General features: G+C 32.0%; 1 protein-coding gene across 1 annotated transcript in view; it reads left to right on the top strand.

Annotated features, from left to right (window-relative positions):
• LOC139486954 (E3 ubiquitin-protein ligase TRIM71-like) overlaps nucleotides 1–17926 on the top strand; it is a 29846-nt gene extending 11920 nt beyond the window's left edge. Inside the window, exons 2-3 of the mRNA XM_071271995.1 lie at nucleotides 12633–13409; nucleotides 16792–17926. Coding sequence (XP_071128096.1) covers nucleotides 12643–13409; nucleotides 16792–17104 — 1080 coding nt within the window. The 5' untranslated portion in view covers nucleotides 12633–12642 and the 3' untranslated portion in view covers nucleotides 17105–17926. The remainder of the gene's footprint in view (nucleotides 1–12632; nucleotides 13410–16791) is intronic.
• Nucleotides 17927–26618: the final 8692 nt, after the last annotated feature.

Below are 26618 nucleotides of genomic sequence, written 5' to 3'. Positions count from 1 at the left end.
ACAGAAATCAACAACTATAGGTCACCGGACGGTCTTCAACAATGAGCAAAGTACATACCACATAGTCAGTATAAAAGACCCCCTAAATAACAATGTAAAATATATTCAAACGAGAAAACTAACGACCTAATAAAGTTCATTTTTAATTTCGTTGGACACCCTTCTTGGGCATAATCGCCACTGACTTTAAAATTGGAGGAACATCTTTTGAATGCTATAGTTAGTTCTTCTAAATTTATAATTTTGTTTTCACTTGTACAATTTAGATTTTTTACATTACTATATACATTGTACATCGGATAGAATTAAAAATGCAAAAATTGTTGAACAATCCAACCCCCTTGTATATATAAAAGGTGCCCTCCCATAATATATATACAACACTATCGTGCAAAGCAGGTGCAACATATATACACCTGTTTCCTTGAGTTATACTACAGACAGGTTAAAATGTTTACATTGTAAGCACATTGTCTACAACATAGCTCATGTTTAAAGCTAGCAAGATTCCTCTTTCATTCGGATACGATTTAATACAGTTGGTGAACTATGTATTTGAAGCAAGTCTTATATTCTTTTACCTATAGGATAATGCAGTCTTATAAATACGTTTTATACCAACACAATCAATTATTTGATACAAAAAAGGTAATACAAATACGGATATTTGTTAGAATCGATGGTCATCATTTATAAATTACGGTCATCCTTTACAAATTACGGTCATCTTTTTACCAATCACGGTCATCCTTGTTTTATGTTACGGTCATCTTGAAAATATTTTACTGACGATTTACGGTCATCTTAGCGATTTTTTCAAATCCAATTTCCTGTTTCATACACATTTCTGGGTAGTAATGTGTGATTTCCGTGTGATTCTTTTATAAATTTACATTGTACCAATGTATGCTTTGTAAAGAAAATGATATAGAAACACTTAAACAGAGAATACAAATACTGACCTAATTTTTCATCCGACATCTTGGGATGACCGTGAATGCAGTTATGGTCATCAACTTTACCCCAGTGAAGTGTTGAGAGACGATCGTGAAAGCTCTGGTAACGGATCGTGAAAGACATTTAATGAAAATTCTAGGTCAGAATCTTTTTAAACGCGGAACAAATCCGACCAAAAATTATGTCTGTCAAAATTGTTTAACTTCCTCAACATAACTGTGAAATACTGAAAATATCAAGTACTTTATGAAAAAACACAAAAGGCGCAATGTCTATGAAATTACTTACAAATAACATGCTTTTTGTACCTTTAATGGTCATATTTCAGTTTATCGTGATACATTTGAAATTCAATCTTTGGTGTATCTGATAGTACAGTAAAATTAAGGTATGTTCTTCTCTTAAAAGCATTAATTTGTATATGAAAACCTTGAATTTGTTGAATATCCTTCAAACTTGATCGTGAAAGATTAGGCAACGCATTATTTTCATCGTGAAAGATAATGCGTGACCACACTTATTACTAGTAATCAGAAATCAGTATTTCTTTGACCATTTGTTAAACCTGCAAATTGTTGAAGCCTGTAACTATTTTGATAAGGATGAACATTAAAGCTAAATTTTTTTTATTCAACACTTTACCTCAAAAGTTAAAAAAAAAAAACAACAACTAAAAACGTCTCTAAATAAGTTTGAAAGATTCAGCTCTGAGAATCGGTCAAGTGCAGTTCAGGCAGACCGACACTATTTAGCCAATAATATGGATATGTAACGTTTAAACCAAAAAGATATCCTTCAAACAAAAAATTACAGCAAAACAGCATCTTGAGTAATTTGAGATTGAACGATAACCAACATTTTGTGCAACCGTTGCGTACTTTCTTAAGTTCTGTATATACAACGCAGATGTGGATTGATTTAACTATATACTACAGACTATAGAATACAAAAGCGCAAATACTGTAGTGTCTCGTCTGCTTTACTTATGATAGTTAATTTTTTGAACGTCTATAAGATCAAGGGTTTTACTAGAAGTGTCAAATGCGCTTAATGCGCTTAATGTATTTTTGTCCATCTGATGACTCAAGCCTTTTCAATTGATTTGTATAGTTCGTTCTTATGTTGTACTGGTATACTGTTATGTTGTACTGTTATGTCTCAGGTTAGGGGAGGTTTGGGATCCCGCTAACATGTCTAACTCCGCCACGTTATTTATGTATGTGCCTGTCCAAAGTCAGGAGCCTGTAATTCAGTGGTTGTCGTTTGTTTATGTGTTACATATTTGTTTTTCCTTCATTTTTTTTATACAAATAAGGCCGTTAGTTTTCTCGTTTGAATTGTTTTACATTGTCTTATCGGGTCCTTTTATAGCTGACTATGCGGTATGGGCTTTGCTCATTGTTGAAGGCCGTACGGTGACCTACAGTTGTTAATGTCTGTGTCATTTTGGTCTTTTGTGGACAGCTGTCTCTTTGGCAATCATACCACATTTTTTTTTTAATTATGATTGTCAATGGTTCATAAAAAGAGTGCAAGGTCAGATGAACCATGACATACAGATCTCTACAAATATCCCGTAGACCAAATAAATATGTTCCGATCCTTACAGTGCCCTAGAAACTGACAAATGTAAATGTTATGCTTGGCCAATTAATTCGAAACATAAGGTAGAAAGTATATGAACCCTGACCGACAGCCATATATAGACATCTTATTATCATTCAATGTATTAAATACAATTGACGTCATCATGGTCATACATGTATATGGAACATGCAGACAGACATGTACACCATACACGAAATACCATGGCGCTATAGCATACAGGTATATATCCAAAAAGCTAGACAACATAAAACGAGCATTGCCGAATGATGCATGATAATGAGTTCGATGTTATTTGAAACCTTGCAGAAGTCGAAAATGTACACCTCACAATCATAACAACAGACAGTTATCCTAAAGTTTAACGAATCCGCGATACGGACTTAAAAAATAAATTTTCATCCAAGAAATAAGGCAAATTCGGGTCAGTTGAATCCTGTCTGACGGACATGTAGTTTAAAGGAATTAATATACAAAATGTGGGTATCCTGTAACTCGTGATAAGTGAGTACTTCACATGACAATAAAAAGCTTCATCCTACAATCATCCAACTATTTTACATTTCATTTTCTGAAAATATTAATACTTTGAAAAGCTTAAACCTATTGAGGATGTTTACCTATATAGCTTTTCTCAATACCAATAACAAATATTAATTATGATATAATTGAAGAATAATTTGAACGTCTTCGTAACATCAGATCTTTCACGATCCTTTTCACGATCTTCAAAAATGCGGTACGTGATCTTTCACGATCCGAAAAATCATTGTTTGTGTAAATAGTTCTTTATTTACCAAGTTTCAGATTATGTTTATACAAAATAACTATGAGAACCATTTGATTGATTCAAATAGAATGCCTTTATTCGTATTAAAGTAGTTTTTCTAGTCGAATTTGTGAAAAAAATCATGTTTGTTTACATTTTGTATGTCATTGAAATGTCGAGAAGTAATCTGCCTTTTGTTGTTTTGTTATCACTATGTGCTTTTAAAACTGGATATTCTCACATACTGTTCATAATGTTGAACCATTTTGACAGACAGTTTTATTTTGTCGTAAATTTGTCTGTGTAATTAATTAAATTAGAATATGTATTGACCTTTCATATGTCTTCTCGATTGAATGTCTTACCGTTACCGTTACCAGAACTTTCACGATCGTCTCTCAATACTTGACCGCAGTTAGATATTCTTTCACGACCATTTCTCTCGTTAAACCGAATGACACCCGTGTACTAAATTAAATATGTGTGCTGTGAATAACATTTAAATAAGGCTTGTATTAAATATTGGAAGGGGGTTTTAATCAATTTTCAACAGTAACGCGTAACATAATCGAAGTAATGTACTGATGCTATATGTCCAGTGGCAAACATAACAGTTATATTGGAAATGCAAATAAACGGCGTTAATATTTCGAAAAATATTTCAATTTAACAAGATTTGGTAAATTTCATTTTTGTTACCATATAAAGGTTGCATTTCTGTAAATTTAACGATGCAATTTCCCATGGGAACTCCGTTTGCGACTAAAGCTGTAAAACTTTAACTATTCTAAAGGGTATAAATTATAATACATAAGAACAAAAACTTGATATGCACTACTTTTTATACAAAGATCAAAACAAAGGGCGGCATATTTTCAACTTGTATATGCCCCTTTGTATAAACTTATACTCAAATGCTGTGCTACTTCTACCTTTTTTTTTGTCTGCCTCAGAATTCATTTTTCACCAGTACTTTGTGTTTTATACTGGTTACATTTCCAAGATATTTTTCTCTTTGTGAGACGAATTATAGAGATCTTATCGGAGAAACAAGTACGTAAACAGAATTAAACATCTATGAATATTATATATTCCCATAAGAGGCGTAGCCAGTGAAAAAACTGTTTTACAAAGTGCAATCATTACTACGTCACACGATAAGCACATACAAATAACGGAATGTTTGTTTCATTTAATCAAAGAAGCGCCATGGAAAATACAAAATATTCAAGTTAAGAAGCTCAATATTTTATTTTATTAATCATTCAGAATTTAAAACAAGAGAAATATGCTAAAACTTATTTAATCTGATTATAAAATAGTGATTGTGTTATGATTAAAAAAAATAAACCAAAAGAGTGCTAGAACGGTGTTAAACGCAATTTATAATAATAGTTTGTTTTCCAAAAATGCGGATAACAATAATGTCCGGACAATGTCCTGACTGATAAGAAATTGCTATATACCTTTCTCTTTTTTTTTTATTATTGAACACCTGAATTTGAATTTGGAACCAAGCAAGATGCCAACATTTCTGATAAAAGTATTTGCTTCATACATTCCTATAACTGTTCTTATCTGTTTTTTCTATCTTCAAGATAATAAAACAAATAATATCAATAAATTTTAGTTTATCATTCTGTGGGTTTTGCAAAACGGTGAATGACTGAATTAGAATAGGTAGAGCTAATGACTTCAAAACAGTAATATTTCACATATATGTTAAATCTGTATATACCTAGGAATTAAGTAAGCTCTGTATTTTTTTATTACAGTTTTTCCACAAAAAATACAAGCATTATTTTTTCACTGATAGAACAAATGTATTTTTAAAAAGTTAGATTTTCTTGAATAATTTTAACAATTATTTTTTCTTGTCTTTATCGTAGACTTTTGTTAACAGATATTCCAATGAAGTTCAAGTGCAATGATAAGCTGTCTAGAAGATAGATGTTTCCATCTCTAAAATTAAAGTCAATTATTTGTACTGGCACAATTGATAAGGAAAATATCAGTTAAAAAATTAATGAATTGTTAATGATGCATTCGTACAAAATAGTTCTTTGAGAAAATACTTGTTCACATTCAAAAACAGATAACCTTTATTCAAAAGTTTTAATTTTTGAAAAAACTAAGGCTTTTCTTCCTCAGGATTAGATTACCTTAGTTGTATTTGGCAAACCCCTTAGGAATTTTTGCTGTTCAACTTCGTACTTTATTTGGCCTTTAAAACATTTTTGATTCGAGTCTTTTGTAGACGCAACGCGCGTCTGGCGTAAATATAAAACTGTAATCCTGGTATCTATGATGAGTTTATTTACGTGTGTATCGAAATGTTTTCATTTGATATATACAAAAATAGATATTAACAAGAATGTGTCCAAAGTACACGGATGCCCCACTCGCACTATCATTTTCCATGTTCAATGGACCATGAAATTGGATAAAAAATATAATTAGGCATTAAAATTAGAAAGATAATATCATAGGGAACATGTGTACTAAGTTTCAAGTTGATTGGACTTCAACTTCATCAAAAACTACCTTGACCAAAAACTTTAACCTGAAACATGCACTTTCATTTTCTATGTTCAGTGAACCGTGCAATTGGGGTCAAAAGTTTAATTTGGCTTTATGATTAGAAAGATCATATCATAAGGAACATGTGTACTAAGTTTCAAGTTGATTGGATTTCAACTTCATCAAAAACTACCTTGACCAAAAACTTTAACCTGAAGCGGGACAGACGGACGCACGAACGGACGCACAGACCAGAAAACATAATGCCCCTCTACTATCGTAGGTGGGGCATAAAAATAGTTAACTTGAAATTACATTAATTGTTTCTGTACTTCCTGATTATGAAGAATAAAAAACGACAAAAAGAACAAAAAACCGGTTTCGAAAAGCAAATTGTACAATTTTATTTTTTATTAAACAAACAGTATCGTCTGAAAACAAGTGGCTGCTATCATCATTGGCATTTAAAACGGATTGAAATGCTTTGAGAATCAGTACATGTCGTGAAATTGTCGAACTCCTCTGTTAAGTTATATGTTACTATGAATTTTAGATTTTTGGAATGTTTGAGTCTCATACAGTTTTTTTTTATTTTTACATATATCATCAACATTGTCTGCTGGAAAAAAAATAGCTGCTATTTTAATTGGCTGCTACAAGTGGCTGCCAGCTTGCATTGAGTCTAGTAAATTTAACAGACAAAACCTAATGAGCTTTAATAGTATGGTGTTTTTGTACACTCGTGGGGGTCTTGTGACTGAAATCTGGTTTCACTTCCCCATTTACCGTTACCTTAACATGCGCCAATGATGTTTTCTGGAACCCATATATTTCTGGAAATCAAATTTCAGTAGATTTCATGATAATTTCAGAACATAGTGCTGTTGACTGCAATATCTTATCCACGTCGATAAAGTTTTTTTTTTAGCTTTGATTTGATCTAAGTTTTCCAAGGAAGTGATATTTTATTTTCAATCTTTCAATTTTGTTAGAATTGGAAAATTCGGTCAATATTTTAGTCGTCTGATTTAATTTTATGTCACTATTCGTTGAAGGTGTGGTCATCAATTTTTGCTTCAAAGGAGTACTCATAGTAAATATTGAATTAGGCTCTGTGGTTCAAATTCAATTACGTGATCATTGTTAACATTGTAACTGTTAACAAAACTTTAGATTACCTTAGCAGTATTTTGCAAAACGTTTTAGGAATTTTTGGTCCTCAATGCTCTTCAACTTCGTACTTTTTTTTATTCGAGCGTGACTGATAAGTCTATTGTGGACGAAACGCGCGTCTGGGGTAATATAAAATTTTAATCCTGGTATCTATGATGAGTTTATTTACTCTTTATTGTTTTCTTCCTGATTCGTTGTCAATTTTGTTCTTAAAATATAGTGCCCTACAATAAACTACTCTAATTTGTTGTATCGGCTTTTACCCTTTACTCATTTTTGCGGACAAAATATGAACACAAGTGGAAATGATTTACACTCACATGATTCCTTTGAAAATAGAGAAATACAGTATTTTTCTTTTTATGCCATTTATAATAAACGAACCGTGTTGTTGAACCACAGAAATTTAATTATTGTTAACAATACACCAATCTTTGTAGACTGCTATCAGGTATAAATGTTGGGTATTCTATGACAGGTTGTTGAATATCTCTAAATTTATTCTTGATAATAATGATGTTTTTGTCCCAGGCGGATAACCCTGGCCTCAAAACTTTTTGGAACTTTTGGACCTCGGCGATCTTCAACTTTGTAGTTGTTATCATGGCTTTCAAACTTTTTAAATCTCCGCATCGTTTTGTGTGGACGTAGGGTGCGTCTGGCGTAAACAAATATTGTTTAACCTGTTACCTTTTGACGGCTATTATTCGTTTGTTTCTCTGTCCTATACTTTCTACCATTTATCTGTTTATTTATTGTAACCCTGTCGTGTAATGTTGTCATTTTAATGATTAATTTTCATTAACACTGTCATTAGAGCCGGAGGTTTGGCATGCCACAAACCAGGTTCAACCCATCATTGGTTCATAAAATGTCCTGTACCAAGTCAGGAAAATGGCGATTGTTACATTATAGTTCGTTTCTCTGTGTGTTACATTTCGGTGTTGTGTCTCTGTTGTGTCGTAGTTCTCTTATATTTGATACGTTTCCCTCAGTTTTAGTTTGTAACCTGGATTTGTTTTTTTCTCTTTCGATTTATGAATTTTGAACTGCGGTATAATACTAAAGTATTTCTTATAAAAACACAGGAGCCAATCTTTCTTTCTTTCTTTTTTTTGTTGAAGAGGGGGAAATAAATTCACAAAAGAGAGTTTCAAAATATAAAAAAATGCAAGAAATGGTAATGCGAGAATTGTATTATGAAGCCATGCATATCGGTACTACTTGCCACTTAACATTTATTTGTACATATTCATTTAAAGCAGATTTTAGTTTGTAATTTCTTTCCTGATCAGAAGATTTGCTAATCCATACACACAGGTGTCAATATTTACACATCTACCGATTATTATACGTTGTCATTGTCGGATCCTGGGGTGTAGGGGGATGTTGGACCCCCCTTTTTTGGACGATCTATGCATTTGAATGGGAGCATATAGTTGGCCCCCTTCACTCTGGGTTGGAACCCTCTCCCCCGCCCCCCTGTTTGAAATGGCTGGACCTGCCCCTGGTTTTCATACACAGAACTACTGATAAACCATATTACATATTCTAAAAGTCTAAAAACAACTCGAAAACAACGTTCAAACCTAGGATTACGTTGGATAAAAACCAACTAATACATAATTATAAAGCAGCTCAAATTTCCCAATTAAAAAGCTTTTCTCGTCAAAAATTTATTTTCTCGAGGAATGAATTGCAGAGTATACAAATCTTAGCTTGTTCTAATATAATTAGTAATAATTTTCATCAACGAAAAAAAATAGTTACTTTTGTTGTGTTGGAAGAATTGTAAAAGTGTTATTTTTCTAATTCTTTTTGTTAACTCGGACATCTTAGAGTCTATATAAACACGTTTACCATATTGGACTTCATATTGTGTATCGAATTGAAACATGAACGCGGACCTCGATGAAAACACCTGGATTGAAAGTTTGCAAACTTTCCGACGAATGAAATTCATTTTAATATGTAACTTCATCGAGAGTACCTAGATGAAATATTAGTTTTTATTAAGAAATTACCGCTAAAATATAGCTAATAAAATAATATGAGAGCAACATTGCAGAATTGTTTCTTTTCCTTTCTTGTTTTTTTTTTACAATGTTTATGGTCATTTAAATTTATAAGGTAGAATTAGATGCCCAAAACGTTAATATCAGTTTTTTTAAGTGCATTTAAAGGCGTAAGAGAATGCCGACTAAAAGCCAGTCAAGATCGCTTAACTGAAACCTACCCGTCGTTATCGCAGACTAAACTTTATCTCAAATATACAGGATACATGTTCATTTATTACAAGAATTTTTGTACGTCACGGTGCATGATAGCACGATAATCCCTTTCCAGAATCGTTATAACGCTTCTATATTTTCGTTTGATTTTGCTGCTCTTCCACAATTTACGCCTGTTTTGCTCCAGTGACCGGTATTACAATTTAACACAGTTTTAAAAGTTCATTGATCTGTTACTTCATTTACAATTTTGAGCAAGAATAAACTTTTGATTAAATTCAACAAATGTCAACATTATCTTCATCAATTTTATTATTTAACAAAACATTGTTTTTCATTACAAGCTATTTCATTTATCAATATACAACTAGTGAATATTTGTTGTTTACCGAAAATATAAGATTTAAATTATATACATGTACGCAATGAATAATTTCTGTGAAGCTACTTTTATTTCCGTGATATATTTAATTTACGAGTACAATATAGTAAAACAGAAAAAGAGAAACGGTAAATATACAGGAATACCTAAAGTTTCGTAAGTAATTGCAAGGGACCACACGTTACTTACATGCCACGAGTTTTCATAGCACTTAGCAATTTTTGAAACGAATATGTGAGATAAAGATCTACTGCATTTTGGCAAATTAAAATTATGTTATACATCTTACTATTTTATTTTCAACAGATTCACAATTTTTAAACCGTCACGGTGCATCAATATTTTATTTTTTTTATTTAAATTTCTTAAATGTCACGTGTATTGTTCATTCATTTGTTAAAAATCGTGAAGCATGTGACTTTACTAAGAATACACACATTTAACTAAATTCGATAAAATTTGAAACAAATAAACGATACATAAATCAAGGTTGTTTTGATTGAATGATGTACATCTGTACAAAGCCCGGGTCTCAACAATGTTTAAAACGAATTGATGCCAGTTTGAAATAGTTTAACGGGGGCGTGGCCTATTAGTTTCTCTATTTCTTTAACTGTTCGATTGGCATCGGTATAAAAATTAATCAATAAATAAACTCATCATAGATACCAGGACTAAAACGACACTTAAGCAGCGATCAACCGTGTAATACACAATCTTGAACAGGTGAGTCCGGACTGTGACCTGACATGACCTTGGACTAGCTTGAAGTTTACTATACTTGCGTGTATTGCATTACGATGACTAACTGTATGTAAACTGTTTATTGTCGTAAAGTATATTGACGGGACATTTGATCAAGCATGTAATACATAAGAAATTTATAAGATATGTATTCGACATTTAACGAAAGAATCAAATGTAATAGGCGAGTCCGGATGGTGACCTGAAGTAACCTCGGACTAGGTGTATTGGCAGACTATAGATATCGATAAAGACATAAAACTTCAAAAATTATTTGATGAAACGAACTTATTCATTATAGTCAGTTGTTTTTAAACTGTTTATTTTGATAGTTATTTTTTGAAACAAATAAATGTATGGGAATAATAGATAAGACTAGAACACACCCATGATATCGCGGGTCCGTGACTGAATTAAAGTATATAACTTTGCGCAAGCCTTTTAGTATTAGTATTGTCATCTGATAAAATCATGCCGATTATAAGATACACAGTTTTCTCTGTTTTCAAATCTTTCTGTTTTAACCCGTCGAACTGGAACTTATCAATTATTGGTAATATTAATTATTTGGAAAACAAAAGGTCCTGCAATGGAGTATTTTTTAATCAACAGCATTGTCCTATATTAGTTATAAATAAAGTTGAATTCTTTGATTCGCTGTTTTACGTCATGCCCGCTAACAAATTGAAAACTGTACCTATACGCCTTATTTTTAGTCCAGATGTTTAGTATTCGTATTGTTATATTAAAAAGTCTTACTGATTAAAATACTACAATTTAGTAGTGTCAATCCTGTGATTTTGACCCGTGTATATAGCATATTAATCCTGAATACACCGTTTGGTGGTGCGCCTGTCAGATGCGGAACGTACAGATAAGGTAATATGTAACAGGTGAATATACTATTGGTATCGGTATCGGACTCGACCCGGAACTTCTTAATTATTGGCAATATTAATTACGTGGAAAACAAAAGGGCCTTGAGTGGTGTAATTTTTAATCTACACCTTTGTACTATATTAGTTATATATAAAGTTGAATTCTTTGATTCGTCGTTTTTACGTGATGACGGCTGACAAATTGGACCTCGTAATTTTAGTATTATAGATTATTGAATTATCTCATAGTTCAAAATCCGTTTAAAACAGTTTTCAAAATCACACATTTTGGTCATAACACTTTTATGTAATACATTTGTCTAATTCGGTTCTTCCTTGATTTGATCATCAGCATGACTAACGGGATTATTGCCAGAGTTATTGTGAGGTGACATGACCTGGTATTCTGGCGATTTCCTGTCGGGTTTTTAAACACTGATTACACAATTACCTAATGAAGGTTCATGCATCGCGTCACTGCTGACTGTGTATTATACAACAGTGCATGTATACCTGGCCGGTTGTTTTGGTGTAATATACATTAGGTATACATTTTGTTTGTGTTGAGTCCGACAGTGATAGTCATACACGAAACATTTCTTAACTCATACGCGTAGGCAATTTGAATACCACTTCAAGGACGTATAAACATTAAACTCACTGTAGGTTTGACTTATTTTTGTAATTATCATACATGCTATGCATCTTGTATATTTCTGCAAAAAATAACTTCCTTCTAAATATAAAAGGAAATAAATGAATGATTCTAAGAAAATTCACTTTACCCCTTTAATTCCATGCGTTTTTAAAGTCATTTTTAAATATTTATACTGTATGTATGATTTTTTTATTCTTATGCATCTTGTTACAGTTCTCAAAAAATTGTCTTCCTTCTCCTGAGTAAAAGTGTAAGAATATTCACATCCCCTACAATTTCAACCCAGTCCGGGTCCGGCATTTAGTCCGGGTCCAGCGTCCGGTCCAGGTCCGGGTTTCATATCAAAGTCCGGGTCCGGATTCCGGTCCGGTTCGGGTTTCAGTGCGTACCAATTACTTTGACGTATATTACCACCAACTTGATTTCAATTGATTGACCGCAAAGAAATCTATTTGACTGGCGTTAAAATGAATTGAAATGAATCAAAAATAATTTTTGATTTTTGTCAATCTTTATCAAATGACGATTACTCTCATTCAAATAGCTTTAACACGTTTTTGTCCGTTCAAGCTAAATTCGGGTTACTAGTGACATCTTATCAGAAAATTATATTACAGACGTGACTATTTATTTTGTTATCTTACATCTATACATACTCTTTGCAATACTATTGCAAACAAATATATATTTGTATTCATTTCTTTATATATTCCAGACAATCTCTTATGGCTCAGGTAGCGTCTAAAACGTGTGAAATTTGCAATAGTTCTCCAGGTAAACTGTTTTGTATCGAATGTGAACAACACTTTTGTACAAATTGTAAAGGCTTACACTCAAGGCAAAAGGCTACACGGCATCATGAATTTCAAAGCAGTTCACAGCTGAAATATAAAGTCAAACCCAACTGCCAGGAACATAATGAAGATTTTATTTTTATTTGCATTGCTTGTAATGTTCCGGTTTGTAGTCGATGTATCGCTGAAACGCATAATGGCCATAAAGTTTCTACTATTAGCGAAACCATTTCTACAGGCAAAGAAATTGTAAAACATGAAATAGCATGTAAACTACAGGAAGAAAACGAAGTCTTAAATGAAATTGAAACGGCTATTGATGTTTTTGACTGTCGGGCTTTAGCTGTAGTTAATGAAATAAAAGAAGACGAAAAAAGGATCAGGCAAACGATTGATGATGTGGTAAAACAAATGATAGACGACGTGAATGCAAAAACTAAATTCGAAAAAGATACGCTTTTGATTATCGCCGAAGATTCAAAAACAAGAATAAAGACTTTGACTGCTTTAGAAGAAAAAAGGAAAGATTTTGAAGATGAAAAACTAAATGTAGCCTTGTTTAAAGACGTCAATACTTTTCAAGAGAAAATTGCTGAGATAGAAATTGGAGTTCTTCCACCATTACCGTCAATAGATTACAAACGAAGAAAAATGCACAAAACAAATGTGGCCAGTTGTTTTGGGACCTACAGTGTCAGGTATATATGTATATCGAATAAGAAACACAAATAGTTTTTTTAATGGTCACCTTCATTGTAAGTTAATAGCTAAAATGTCTCAACCAACGAAATAGTGTTTTTCAGCGAAGATCTTATGATACCAGAACATACAATTTAATTCAGTGGTTGTCGTTTGTTTATGTGTTACATGAAAATGAAAGTCCCATTTTTTCCCCTTCAAAGGCTTTGTTAAAATACCCTTTGTAAACCGGTCCCTGTGTATTCCGAATTCCGGTCTTATTATGCAGTCCCAATACTCTTAATTACATTAATTATTACCTGTCAAAACCGGTTTGTCTAATTAATTTCAAAATCGATATGCAATCAAAACATATTTAATTATACAATATAGCTTTTCAGGATAATCAATTAGTCAGGTGTTAAACTGTGAACTGACAAACCGGCCCTTTTCATAGTCCCGTAGCTGACCGGTTTATACAGGTTTTACTGTAGTTGTTAATGTATGTGTCATTTTGATCTTTTGTGGATAGTTGTCTCATTGGCAATCATACCACATCTTCTTTTTTATAATTTGACCTATTGCGTTCTATTTCCGACAGTACTATTTTAACACGGATCAAACTTGCATAGCAGATCATGCATACAAAGAAAGAAACGCTTACCATATTGACTCACTCGGAAAACCTCAAAGTAGAGTTCATGGCATTCTCTAAGTTTTTTTGGAAATGACGCTTCAGCGGTATTGTTCCGATACCATTGACCAGATCAACAGGAAGTCGATTATTGCCTCCGCCTACCGCACTCGGTTTCATATTTACTATTTTACAAACTAACTGGTATCTGCTTGTATTCCGCTACACTCAAACAAAGTGTTGTAGTCGGAAGGGAACCAGTTTACATACTTTATTTTATTTACAACAAAAATGTTGACCTGCCCATAGAAAGGCTTGTATAGTCCGCGGTTTTATTCTCCAAAATTGAACTTTCCAGAGGGGGTGCGGACTATAGAGTACAATAATCAAGAAATAAGAGAACATGTTCAATTTTGCGGCGAGGTGATTGTTTACGTTCCGCCATCATTGTTATTGTAGAGGGCGCTCTCATCATTTTCAAACTAATAATTTTAACTCATTACATATTAATAAGTAATTTCTATTTAATATCAAATTAAAACTGATTAATATAAAAACTAACCCTTTCATTACAAATTTCTCGTTTCTTTTCAATGCATTTGAAATAAACTGGTATCTGCTAGATTCAAACGATCCAAACATAGTAAAATAGATAACCGTAAACCAGCTTAGAATTTGTAAACTGCAAAACGTAATCGGTTATTGTTCATTCCGTTTTGGTGTTTCATACCGACTTATATGGTTTGTATAAGCTTAGGACCCTTCAAACATTAATATGATAGGTATAATAAAGACTGTTTTACAAGAGGATGGAACTGTTTTACTTTCAAAGTCGTATTATAGTGATATCTGTCATGTACGGATTTCGACTCTCACCGGTTAATTTCTTCTTTTACACGTGCTTTTTAAACTTCCTGTTTAAACATCGCAAGTTTCAAAATTGTTTATTAAGTGAATTAAACTTATTTTAACAATTATGAAGCGTTCTAAAATCATTTTTAAGCATTTTCAACTTCTGTTTGATGATGGAAAACAGGTTTTCTCAAGAAAATACCGCAAACGAGAGGATTTGAAATGTACAAGTCAAATCGGCACCTAGTTAAATCGGCATCAAGTCAAACCGGCACCTATTTGAAGTCAATTCGGCATCGAATAATATTTGTTATAATATTTTCTATCCAATTGATTAATTTTACCAAGTACATAGTAAATATGCTGTTGTGTATAAAGGTAATTTTAAACAACGAAGCCCTTACCCAAGTTGTTGTTTTAACAATGAGACAATTAGAAAAATAAAATGGAAAACTATGAGTCCCTTTCAATAAATCAAACTTTCATGCCAAATAATTAGCAAATTTAAGGGTGTTTTTTTCAGGAAAGTTTATACAGCATTAAACCAACAATCCTGTAAAATGCTCAACTGGTTAAAAAATACATAAAGAATATCCAATACCTCATATATATGATTAAACATGTTAAAAATACACATTTGGTTGAGAAAAAAATATATATACAAAATGTACATGAACCCCCCAAAATGTGAAAGTTAATATTTTTGGACAATCCCTTCCTTACGTATTTAACTCTTTTTGCCTAAATACTGAACAAAATCCTGGCAGCCCCTTTCTTATTTTTACTCTTTTTTCTTAAAATACTGTCAAAAATATATATTTAACATGGGTGACGAATTGGCTATATCAGGTGTCGATTTAACCAGGTGCCGATTTGACTATACCGGGTGCCAATTTAACCAGCCGGTTTGACTAGAATTCTTTGAAATTACCTGAGTTTCATTCGACCTTTAATAACAGTAACAAAAAGATTATTTACCCACAATTTTCTGGGGAGAAGGGGGTTCGGACTATGTACCAGTGAGAAATATATAACAAGCCTTTCTACGGTATTTATTTGTATAATTCAGGTAGTCTTGACCTATTCATTGTTCTTTAAAAAAACAGCCAGTTGTCATCCTCATTTCACACACACACCATATACGAATATCAATTATATTATATGTTCCTTACGTCGTAACTACAATCACCTTCCCTTTCATGAATGTGACCTACCGAATTATACTATTTACCGGATTTGTAATCACATAAGCAACTCGACGGGTGCCACATGTGGAGCAGGATCTGCTTACCCTTCCAGAGCACATGAGATCACCCCTAGTTTTTGTGGGGTTCGTGTTGTTTATTCTTTAGTGTTCTATGTTGTGTCATGTGTACTATTGTTTTTCTGTTTGTCTTTTTCATTTTTAGCCATGGCGTTGTCAGTTTGTTTTAGATTTATGAGTTTGACTGTCCCTTTGGTATCTTTCGTCCCTCTTTTATATGCTTACGAGACATGTTGCATTGTTATACTAATTACGGTATGTGAAAATCAAGACTTACATAAAAAATATCCCAATATTAGAGACAGTAGCGTCATTTATTTCCTCAGAGGTTTCAGCTCTTTGATTTAAGTTTTGATTTGCAAATTAAAAATTGATTTACGAGATGTAAACATATTGATAAAATACTGTTGTGCCTTATCTAGTGTTTAAACCACGATTATACTGGTCCCATGCTCTTCATAGAACAATATAATGCGTTTCCCTATAATTTGCATGTTGTATTTAAGTTTTGCAAATCATATAGCAGTAGATAGTTTTACGTCAATTGATTCTTCCGGAAATGAGAAACTTATACTACTTTTTTTTCATAAGATAAGGTTTTTTGCTTCTTTACATTCTGAATCAATATTACTACAGAGTCACTTTTTTACAGGCTTCCACCAAGGAATATATCAAACGAATGCGAATTGATTGTCACAGATAAAGGAAGACTATCAATTGTAGATAAATATACAAAAACTGTGATATGTGAGCAACCATTGCCTGCAGGAATTGAAATGCAACTAGACAACAATGACATACCATTTTTTATAGACCATAAAATAAAGACAACAACAAGGCATTTTACAGATTTAATGCAAAAGGGATGGGAAGTGAGACTGACGTCAAAGAGAATTCCATTTTATATCAATCACGGAACTAAGAAGACAACGTATACATTTCCACGAAAAACAAAAGGCAGATGAATTTACCGTTTTTGCTAAAGAAAAAATGATTGATTGATTTGTCTAAAGCTGTTATAATTACACTAATGCTACAGCTTTCACAAATAAGGTACCCTATTATGTGTATATCTTTGAGAACAGTGTGTCTTCAAGATAAGTTTTACTTTATAATTGTTAGTTTTTTACATTCTTTTACAATCAAATATAATGCGAATCATCTAAATCGATATTTACGTATTTTCTGTTTCGAAATGTACTTCAATACCATCCTTTTGCAAACTACCAACATATTTATTCGTAGATTATAATCAAACGGTAAGGTATTATATGTTTCTTGTTATCGAAAAATAATTTTCAATGTCCTTCATTAGATTTCGGGAATTTTGTATTAAGTTTTTGAATAAGTGTAATTCAAGGGTCATTCTTAACGGACTGAGAGAATTTAATTTTAAATTTGCGTGTGCTGCTCCTCATTTTATAGATACATAAGTTTCATTCTATGCATTATGCCTCACTACAATATAAACCTTGCATATTTTACACAGACATTTTTGAAATTTGCGAATTCGATCATTTTTGCGTTCTTTCATGTGTCTGTTAACTTTAAAGATAATTCAAATTCGTTTTTGAAAAAAGTATATGTTATAAAAAAGAAGTTGTGTTATGATTGTAAATGAGACAAATCTCCACAACAGAACAATTGACACAGAAATAATCAACAACTATGAGCATATTGTGTCCTTTGTTCCGATTTGTTTAATGATTTATAAATTGAGACAGTTATCAAGTTATCATAAGATTTATATCATTATTATTGGTCTTTGATTTTATATCCAAAAAATATTTTAGGGATATTTAAAATATGTTTTTCATTTTCTCTGTTATTTTATTCAAAATTTATTTATTTCACAATATAAAATCACAGAGAAAATGAAAAATATAAATGTAGTTAAATTATTTCGCATCATGAATATGGAAATGCAACCCTTAATACAGCCCGGATTTAGCAAAAAATAAAATCACAAAAAAAAAATCCAAGGAAATTCAAAAAGGAAAGTCCCCTACGGATGGATTACAACTTAAATTACCCTGACTTGGTGAAGCAAAGAACTATTTTTTAAAGTGATTAAAATAAATTACGAATAGTGGATTAACAGTTATGGTTTACCAAAATTTAGAATGACAATTCGAATGTGAATGAAATCAAGTTCAGACTTTGTATCCGTTACAAGAAGGACTTTCAACCTGAACACTATGTTATTAACAGTATGCCACACCACTTATGTAGTTATTTATGTAAACTTAGATGTTGAACTTTACCTCTGTTTGTCGAGATGGGTCGTGATACGAAACCACCATTACCGTTAGATGAACGAATTTGTCCATTTTATCATAATGCAATAGATACTCTTGTTGATTAACTGTGACGTACATTTGCAGGGACTTAAGGTTTAACTTGTTTCCCATACCTATGGTCATGGGTAAAAAAAAATACAAAGTCAGATTTTAATCAATTTGTATTTTTACACAGAATGCTATATTATTTTAAGAGTAATCTACCTTGGTGCACACTTTAAGGGCATATAGGCAATTTTTTACCTGATTAAATCAAATATGTAATAAAAAATATACCTTCATGTGCTACTTTTTGAGTAAAATAAGGTCGAAATTTTGTAAATTAGCTCAAAATTTAGATTTGTGTCCGTATTTTCTTTTTCGAAAGAAAGACATAACTTTTTTGTTTTAGAAGATAAACACAAATTGTTTTTTGTTAAATAATCGGTAATTTCTGTATTTTATAAATATCGTTAAAAATTTTGCAATTTTTAATCCAAAATAACTCTATATTTATCAAATGGTCATGAATAGAGTAAAAAACGTAATTTTTTGCTGCATGTTTATCAAAATTAAAAAAATTGCGCTATTTACAGTTTTATAAAATTTGGGTCACATAATCTCATTGCAAAATGAAACAAATTGCTGTTTTAAAAAATAGGGGTCCATGCACTCGTTTTCAAATTAAATCAGTCTGAATGATAAAAATCAATCGAAAAATGCATCTTTTCCCGATATGTCATAGTTTGATGCGAGAAAATAACATTTTACGTTAGCAACGTCATTACCTTCCCTGTAACTGTATCGTATGCCCTTAATAAGAAGACGTCGCGCATTGAAAAGCTATCTGCACTCCCGATTGTATATTTTCGTAAAAGTCAAAATTACATTTAATATCATTTGTTGATTTTTCTAGTTCATTTTATTTTAATCATGTTATATTTTTACTACGAGGCTATTTAAAATAACAAGATACTATCAGTTTATTCTTTGCAATCTGCTTATATAACTTCCTCTATGTTCCTTTTACTAAATATCATTTATTTTTTAACGATATACTTAATTGTGTCGCTTTTTCTAAAGTTTTAGTTTTAACTTATTTTTTGTATTTTTAAAAATAAAATTGTGTGAAAAATTCGTTTATTCTATAACACTTTTGACATTTAACTGTGTTTTACAATTTGTATTTAAGGATTTTTTAAAGTGTTTTTATTATAGTGTTGTTAACTGGCTGTTTCTGTTGTAAATTCGAAGTTAGCTGTATTGGACCTAAGACTCGAAGATTCAATTTGGTTTTCGTAAAAATCATACTAGGACTTCTGACAGTATCTGTGTATTAAAATCCATTACAAATGAATATTTACATTAAAATAAAAAAGATTATATATGCATAATTTGTAGATCTAAGGAAGGCCTTTGACTCCGTATGGAGAAAAACCCTCCTTTATAATCTTTACGACCTAGGAGTTGTTAAACGTTTTTATGGTATTATTAAACAACAATATATGAACACTCAACTAGCTATCAAAGTGGGGAATCAGCACTCAGACTTTTTTCGAAATATGAGGAGAGGTGAAACAAGAAGATTCTTTTAGCCCCTTTTTGTTTAATCTTTTTATAAATGATATTGAAAGTGAACTCTCGAAAAACTATCCTTTAAAATTAGTTTTTTCTGAGGTAAATTGACTTATATTTAAATTTGCAGATGATCTACTTATACTTTCAGGAAATAAAGCCCTCTTTTTTAAAGTGACATTTGGTTTGATTGCGTATGAAGAATATTTACCAATTTTCATGAAAAAGATCAATGTATTTTTGTTAATTTTGATAAATATACAGCAAAATATCGTTTTTTGTCTAAATTTATAAACAATTGATAAATATGAGTTATTTAAAAAAAAATGCACAAATTTAAAGGGATCTCATAAACAAAAGAAATTACAAATAATTTAACAAAAACAGCTTCAGTTAATCTATTAAAATAAAAAAGTTGTGTATTTCTGTCGAAAGGAAAAATACGTCCACCAATCCGAATTTTTGAGCAAATGTCTGAAATTTCGACCTATTTTACACGAAAAGTAGCACATAAAGATATATTTTTTTATAACATTTTTCATATAATCATGATAAAAAAAGTCTGCATGCAAATTTTCATCAAAATGTCAGTATGGGATCAGTACTGAATCGTATGCCCTTAACTCCTCGTTTATATCGACAGGGAAATGTAATCAGTATTGTACAGGCTGATTTATCCATATTATGGCAGATTTGCTCATATGATTTAATAAATTTCTATATATAGTTTCTCATAAGCCTATCTATTTTGGGTTTTTGTCTTTCATTATTGTACAACATATATTTTATAAGTATATGACAAGTATATGACACTTTTTATTATTATTATTTGGTATTTTTATAAGTTTACAACAGTTAAAAACAATGTTGATAATTATCTGTGCATTTATATAAAGTATACTCTGAGGTATAGTATATGTATACCTATATAACTTTGATTCCATGTATAAACTTTAAAGTTTTTTTTGTTTGAATCATTGTTTGTCGATCATTATTTTTTTTTAATTGTCAAGATTTCTTAATTTACTGTTCTTTAATTATAACATGCTAAAGCGTTTTGGTTTTAGAAGGAATGATTAAATAAATTTAAAAACCAGTACGACCCGAGTGACTGATGTACGTGACATATTTGGTAGGGAAAGGTGTAATTGTAATGGGCGCTATTAACACAAATTGTCGGATACGGATGGTTACATTAACAGCCAGACGCTATATTGATGAAATTTTGCAGCCAGTTGACATTCATGCGCGTGCGCATTCAACTAGATTGACTTATATACCATGAATGTGTGTAATTTATTATTTACGTTTATAAGGTCAGATTAATTAGGTGTTGTGTTTTTAAGTCCGTTAGTATATTACCACTAGTTGTCTGTTGTACAGTACGACTCCTTACAAGAAACGTTGATTCCGAACGGATTATCAGCTACAAAAACGTGCCTTACGATACCCCATATTTCAGACGCATACTTTATAACCGGGATGACCATGTTGTCATATAGCTGTGTGTATATTTCGAATTCCATATTTCCGATATGCAAGAATTTGGATGTTAACGATCCTTATGATCAGCTAGCTACCGCCGACAGCTCATTGACAGAAAACTTATAGTCGATGTTTTCTGATAGTGTTAGACCTAAATTACGGTATTTTTTTTCGTAATCTAGTTTCTTTTGTCCGAGTCTGAACACAACATCTGATCTACTCGCAGATGCCTTACGAACATGGATTTTTCAATTTTCACATTAAGACGATCTGTCCAATCATGTAAAATGTTGAGTTGAGACTGTGAGCCTTCATTTGAGTCCGAAATGAGAACGATGTCATCCGCGTTAAAGACACAACTGAACATTTCGTTTCCAACAAATGTTCCTTGAGAAAACCCTTTGATGAGTGGCACCAAATCGTAAATGAATAACTCAAACAAAGTAGGTGCGAGATTGTCTCCTTGGCGTACAACGGAATCTACCGAAAACCAGTCTGTAAACATTGTTGGTCAAAGTCTAATAGCACTTTTCAAATTTGAATAAAGACATTTTATAACTTTGAACATGTGACCGTGAATACCTGCACCTGATGAAATAGCGTGGTTATGTTATATTTCACATGGCCATAAAAAGGGAGGTTTGGCATGCCACAAAACCAGATTCAACCCACCATTTTTTCCTTAAAAAATGTCCTGTACCAAGTCAGGAATGTGGCCATTGTTATATTATAGTTCGTTTCTGTGTGTGTTACATTTTAACGTTGTGTTTCCGTTGTGACGTTTGTTTTCTCTTATTTTTGAGTGTGAATTCACATTACAATAAGACATTTCACCTTACTTATCTATCCCGAATTCATTTATTTGGTTCTGAGGTTATATTTGTTATTCTCATAGGATTTCGTCTAATGCTTAGTCCGTTTCTGTGTGTGTTACATTTTAATGTTGTGTCGTTGTTCTCTTCTTTTATTAAATGAGTTTCCCTCAGTTTTACCATTTAATGAATGGTTGTTATTTATTTAATTATTGACTCTTCACATTGAATAATCCGCGAAGCGGATTATGTTAAATGTTAAGAGTCAAACATTAATTTTATGGTTCAATAAATTCAAAATAAATTATTGCCATTCACTATAAATAAATTTCTATCAAAAATAAGGCTCAAAGATATATATTAATACGAATAACAACGTACACTGATGTTTGAGTATGAATACACAACGTTTGAGTGGGCGTGTCGCCATAAAAATTGATATCATTGAAAATAAAGCTAATTATTTTAACCAATCAGAAGACAGTAAATTTACCAAATTTATTTATTTAGTATTGGCCTGAAGGCTTTTTCAACAGTTTACATCAGACTTATACACCTACAACTTAATGGATCGCGATAGTCTTATCCCTTTTAAGTAATGGACAGATGATACTTTGGCACCAGGCATCAGGTACTATATAAAGGCAACAGTAGTATACCGCTGTTCAAACTCATAAATCCATGGACAAAAAACAAAATCGGGGTAACAAACTAAAACTGAGGGAAACGCATAAATATAAGAGGAGAACAACGACACAACACTACAATGTAACACACACAGAAACGGACCAAGCATCAGACAAAATCCCACGAGAATGACAAATATAACATCAAATTCAAATACATGAATTAGGGATAGACAAGTACCGTGACACGTCTTATCGCAATGTCAATTTACACTCAAAAATAAGAGAAAACAAACGACGCAACGTTAAATTGTAACACACACAGAAACGAACTATAATATAACAATGGCCATATTCCTGACTTGGTACAGGACATTTTTAAAGGAAAAAATGGTGGGTTGAACCTGGTTTTGTGGCATGCCAAACCTCGCACTTTAATGGCAATGTTAAATATAACATTGAAATGACAACATAATATTACAGGACTACAATACAAATAAATAGGAGAACGTATTAGACAAAGAAACACATGATGCCATTCGAAAAGCAGACTTTGTACAGTTCAAGTAATACATTAGTCAATTTCTCACTTTTCAAACATTCGTTAGGCAAATTATCTTTACCATTTGCTTTCCCGTTTTTTTAACTTAAATAATGCCCTTTTTAGTTCTTGGAATGAAATCGACTCAATAACGTCCGTAATGCCCCTGGTGTCATCTTCTTCCTGAACATCAAAATTATCAAGTTCTTGTTGGAGTTGTTGATCAGGGTTTTGCACTTTGAACTGATTATCGACGTTTACGACTTTGCTATTGAACAGATTAGAATTCTCTTCTTTCCAACTCTGCAGGATGTCTGAGGGATTATGAGACACGAACCCATCAAGCATATTTACGCAGTCAATATTTGTGCGCGTTTTTCCAGGACCTAATTTCTTAACTTCTCGCCAGATTTCTTTTGGATTTCAGCTGTTGAACGATTTTATCTTGTTCAGTCAAATGATAGTTAGGAACTCTGGGAAATTCTATCGTTATACTAGTTTATATGTTCCAATTTAAAAATACGTCTGACGAACGATATTTCGTTCCTGTTTTGGTATTATTTGATTTAGTTCCATCAATTGTGTGCTCGCTGAATGGAATAATTGTCAACTCTTTACAATTAATTATAAGTGATGATCTAGTGCGGGATGTTTTATATTTCGTAAATGGGAGTGTAGCATATACAAGGATACATCTGCTGCGTTGTATAGCTATTCAACGATATCTAAAAAAAATCTGTAGGCAGCAATCTTTGACTTTAAAGCGCAGACGTTTAATGATTGTATTATCATGTATTGGTGCGTTGATAATTGCGCTTCCTCTCCTGTTTTCATACGAAGTTATGAATTTCACGCATGACGGAAAAGTGATTGGTACACGTCCCACTAAAATTAAATATAAGACAGAAGCCGCTACTGTCAGTTATGGTATAGCTGCGTCTGTATTTGTGATTCAAGTGTATATAATGTTTATTGAACTACATGGGAAAATTGGCTGTACTTTGTATCGACACTTCCAGGGAATGACATTCAAACAGACTTGTATTCGTCTAACAAAAAAGATAAAACGGTCGGCAAAGGTGACCAATGAACAAAGCTTGAAAACGAAGTTCATTTTCAAGCTGTTAATTTCAGTCCAAAATCGGAAATCAACCAAACCAATCATAACGTAATCGACACATCGATAATTGAATTCAAAACAAACTCAGTTGTACCTCCTTGTGAATGCATAGCCCGAAGCAGCATTCTCACAGCAGGAAAAAAACCTTGAAAACTAAGAGACCAACCTCAAACGCTATTGTGGTGTACACAAATGCTCTACAGAAACGAAATCGTAAAGTAAAAAACAAATTTACACTTATGTTCCTAGCGATAACTATTGCGTTTCTCATCAGTTTTGCACCTGTAGCCGCTCTTTTGGCCATAGAAGGATTCAATCCAAAATTTTGGGAAACCTTGCAAATTAGAGAATGGAGAATAGTTCTATATTTCTACCACTTATATATTATGAATAACATTTTTAATACCTTCATCTATGCATTCCTAGACATCGAGTTAAGAAGATCCGTCATTTCCTTTTGTTTATCGTTCTGTCGAAAAGACCGTACTGGATGTAAATGTAATTGGTGACAGTATAATTTGTTTTGAATTCAAATGATAATACACACTTGAATGTTATCTTACATAGTGAGTGAACATACAAAACATTGATATCATTTAATCATAAAATTCACCAATTCAATAGAACATTAAAAGATGTGTTTCCTTTATCTTTTTGTAAATTTATAGAATTTGAATATTCTATTAAATATTATATTGTATAAATATTCTATAATTTCTTATAGTTCGGTTAATGCTTGGAGATCTTATTTCTCGAGAAAAAAAGTCAAACATTTAAGAAAACAACAATAAAAAAATTAAAGTTTCATTAAGTTAAGCAGATATCACAAACAGATATCAAACTGAAGATCTTTCGGCAAACTGTAGTTCATTTTGCAAACTGAAGTCCTTTGTGCAAACTAAATATATATAGGATGATGTGGTATGAGTGGCAATGAGACAACTCTCCATCGAAGTCATAATTTATAAAGTAAATCATTATAGGTACGGTTTTCAACGCGGAGCCTAGGCTAACACCGAAAAGCAAGCTATATATATCAAGTACCCCAAAAATTACTAGTGTAAAACAATTTAAACAGAAAAACCAACGGTCTAATCAAAAGTCCAGTCTGCCAAAAGCAAGCAGTATCAATTATGTTTCATTATCCTGCCGCGACATTATATATTTTCAAATATTTTCTTCTGTAGTTATCTTATAACTCATACTATGTTAAAACTTCTGTCATAGCTAAGTCAACTATTTTAAAGCAAGGGCTGTCGTCGTCATTTAACTCTTCACTTTGTTTAACTGGTATCTAGATCTGAAAACAAATGAAGTCAAAAGTAAAATCACAAAAATACTGAATTTATAGGAAAGTTTGATAACGGATAGTTCCTAATCAAATGGTATAATCAAAAGCTCGAATACCTCAAACGAATGGACAACAATCGTCATGTACTTGTACTAGTACAAACTATTAAAAAATTTAAAAAATGGGTATTCCCAAAATTGTGTTTTGAATACTGTGATCATAAAAAACGAGTTTCATAAATCCATGAAGGTTGATGTTTTGTATGTAATGTGATACAAAACTTTAGCCAGAAACGGAACTTGATACTAACAAAGCATATGACATTCACCCTGACGCAAAACCAAACATGAAGGAATGCTATGTTTCGCTAACGTTATTGCGTTGCAGGGCCGAAACATATATTGGAACGTTTTTGTGAAAATATAAACGATGCATTAACAAAGTTAGTGAACTCCAAGGTAAATCCAAAAAAAGAAATTCAATTAAAACTGACAAAAGCAGACTAATGAAATGAATGGAAATCAGCTGCTGTCATACACCTCCATCGGTACATGCAATGTGCATTTCAGGATGGCAATATTTAATTAATTATTATACCTGCATGGCAGTTGTTTGTAGTTCCGTTCTATTAACAACATTCGGAGAGCAACCAAAAAAAAAGAGATAAAAGAGATAATAGGTTAAGGTGACCAAAAATGGAAATCAAATATAGTCACAGACAAAAACATGTAGTTAAATTTGAATTTGAGA

The sequence above is a fragment of the Mytilus edulis genome, chromosome 8 (genome assembly GCF_963676685.1).
Source record: "Mytilus edulis chromosome 8, xbMytEdul2.2, whole genome shotgun sequence".
NCBI lineage: Eukaryota > Metazoa > Mollusca > Bivalvia > Mytilida > Mytilidae > Mytilus > Mytilus edulis.
This window is presented reverse-complemented; position numbering and strand designations above follow the sequence as displayed.